The sequence below is a fragment of the Austrofundulus limnaeus genome, unplaced genomic scaffold, assembly GCF_001266775.1.
Source record: "Austrofundulus limnaeus strain Quisiro unplaced genomic scaffold, Austrofundulus_limnaeus-1.0 Scaffold24, whole genome shotgun sequence".
Classification (NCBI taxonomy): domain Eukaryota; kingdom Metazoa; phylum Chordata; class Actinopteri; order Cyprinodontiformes; family Rivulidae; genus Austrofundulus; species Austrofundulus limnaeus.
In genome coordinates, this window is record NW_013952426.1 from 2,742,596 (window position 1) to 2,745,230 (window position 2,635).

Here is a 2,635-nt window from a genome sequence, read left to right on the forward strand (position 1 = left end):
TGACAAAGGCCCAGTTGAGATAGCCACAGGTTTTGAGAGCTTTTGGTTTGAAAAGCATGTCTATTTAACATGGTGGACCAYGGCTAATTGAACTGAATGAGCACAAAACCGGTTATTTCTCTATCAGTGTTACAGAGACTGAGCTACATTCTGGTGTGAAGCACCAACAGATCGCATAAAATCTCACAAGATTGCATCATAATTATATTTTCAAGGTTTGATCAAAACAGCTTTACCCCAGTATCATGAGATGATTTTAGTCTAAAACTTTGGCTTATAAATGGTGGAGGATAAGCACATTTTCAAGGATATTAAGCAATAAATGTGAGTTTTTATTCTGGTTTTAAGCTACAGTACATCATGAATGTCTCCATTTTATTAGATCTAGAATAACATAAGACGATTGGACTGTAATGAGAAGTGTTTCCATCCAAGTTAATTTAAACAGACTTTAAGAGACACAAAATCGTGTTTGTTCATAATGTTTCTTCATCTGCAAAACRTGAAAAATGTTTTTAAATGATCATAATTTGCACATTAAAATAGCAAACATTCCCTGTTGTTTCTTTAACAAGCAAAATGCAGAAATGTTTCTGCAAAAGAACATAAGTAAACTTAAAAAAATCYACAAAATGAAGTGGTGCTATTTTCATGGATAAATCTAATGAAACTGCACTTTCAGTGTGTAGAGTTTTTGAGTAGTCTTTTATTGAATAAAATGATGGAACTGGACAAAAATCTTGTGTTTAATTAAATGGCCTGACTGAATGAAAAAAAAAACACAACATGCATAAAATAAAAGGAACTCAGATCACAGCACGACACAGAGCATTCTCTGATGTCCGTGTTCTTTTCTGRGACAGAACAATTGTGTGAACTTGTTTCATTTGTATTCTGTGARGAGGGCAGACTGCTGTTTTAATGATGGTATGGTACGTGATAGAAAAGAACTCTGTTGCATGTGATGCACAGTAGATCAGGACAAAAATTACATTCAATAACAGAGARTCAACATCACTCTGATGGATCTCAAAACACATCTTGGGAACTCCTGTTGAGGAAAACGATAGCCGAATTCTGGAAGTCACCCACATCATTTGAGTTGCCCTTAATGAGACAAAAAAAGAACCATTAGTACTATAAATACAGATTTGTTGACTGATGATGTACTTAAACAATCAGAAGTGACATTTGTAGGAACTTACAATGAATTTAGCATTCAACCTTTCTGTTTCAGATGGCGATGGATCGCTCTCTGGAAATGAGAAGTGAGGACTTTTAAGCTACAAACACATTTTATTTTTCAAAGTTTCTTACTTTGTTTATTGGGCTTTACAACTTTCTAAAAAAATAGAAAATTCAAATAAATGAGATGCCTTACTGTGCTTCTTCCACAACCTTCTTGAGAAGAAGGCCATGATCACAAGGAACATGACAGAGGAACACACCACCACGGAAGCCAGCATGTGACTGAAAAACAGATACAAAACACGTCTAACAAGTTTTTATTAAGGGTGTTAATGGATGCAGTGAAGCATCCTTATTACTCTTCTGTTTAAAGTGCCTCTGACAACAATTTTTTGTAGTAAATATGAATGCATTTTGGTAAAGATGAATAGCATAATGCAAAATAAATTTTATGCTACTGAGATGAATAGTTGTTGAGATATTTGCTTGTGAAGTAACAGGAAGTGATGTCAAAGGGGAATGTGAACAGAGCAGTGCTACAAAGGCGAACAACCCAGACTTGCATCTAAAATACCTAAAGTAGATAGAAATGTTAACCACACTGTTACAGGTTGTGTAAATAGTTTATTTCTTTATGAAATTGACAAAGAAGAAATAACAAATATTGTAAAGAATCTTGCAGACAAGAGATCAAAAGACTGGGTTGACATGGACATGATGTTTGTAAAAGACATAATGAATTCTGTGATTGAACCGTTTACATACATTTGTAATTTATCATTTTCAACTGGTATATTTCCAAACAACATGAAAATAGCAAAGGTAATTCCTCTTTTTAAAAACGGTGAAAGACGTGTGTTTAACAACTACAGACCAATATCCCTGTTACCACATTTTTCAAAGATTTTAGAGAAATTATTTGTGGTAAGATTTGACAAATTCATTGATAAGCAGAATATACAGTATTAAGTAACAGTATGGGTTTAGACCAAGAAGTTCTACATCGATGGCTCTCATTGAGTTAATAGAACATATAACAACAGCTGTTGATCCAAAACAGTACTGTGTCAGTATTTTTGTTGATTTAAAAAAAAGCATTTGATACTGTAATAGAACTAATATTTTTATGTTTAAGCAAGTAATTCATGACAACCTTTAATGACCTAGGTTTTCATGACATTCTGTTCATCTGCAGACAGAATGATTAAAGTCAGAACAAGATTTGCTAACAACAATAATCATTCTTAGATATCACTTGTGTTTATCTTTGTGTTTTCCATTGACCTTGTATCAAATCTTGCTAAGATGACATAATGGTGTTTGTTAATATACATAAATGAGGCCTCTCGAGACACAGGGAAAAGCAGAGAGTACAGAGTTCAACAGTAGTGTGGAGAGACAGTGAGTAGTGTGGAGAGACAGTGAGTAGTGTGGAGAGACAGTGAAT

At 33.9% G+C, this 2,635-nt stretch overlaps 1 protein-coding gene across 1 annotated transcript in view; it reads right to left on the minus strand.

The window, feature by feature from the left end:
• Positions 1-686: 686 nt before the first annotated feature.
• The window catches only part of pigr (polymeric immunoglobulin receptor), a 16,303-nt gene continuing 14,354 nt past the window's right edge, over positions 687-2,635 (minus strand). The window contains exons 6-8 of the mRNA XM_014004502.1: positions 1,382-1,470; positions 1,206-1,255; positions 687-1,107 (exon numbers count right to left, since the gene is read on the minus strand). Coding sequence (XP_013859956.1) covers positions 1,030-1,107; positions 1,206-1,255; positions 1,382-1,470 — 217 coding nt within the window. The 3' untranslated portion in view covers positions 687-1,029. The remainder of the gene's footprint in view (positions 1,108-1,205; positions 1,256-1,381; positions 1,471-2,635) is intronic.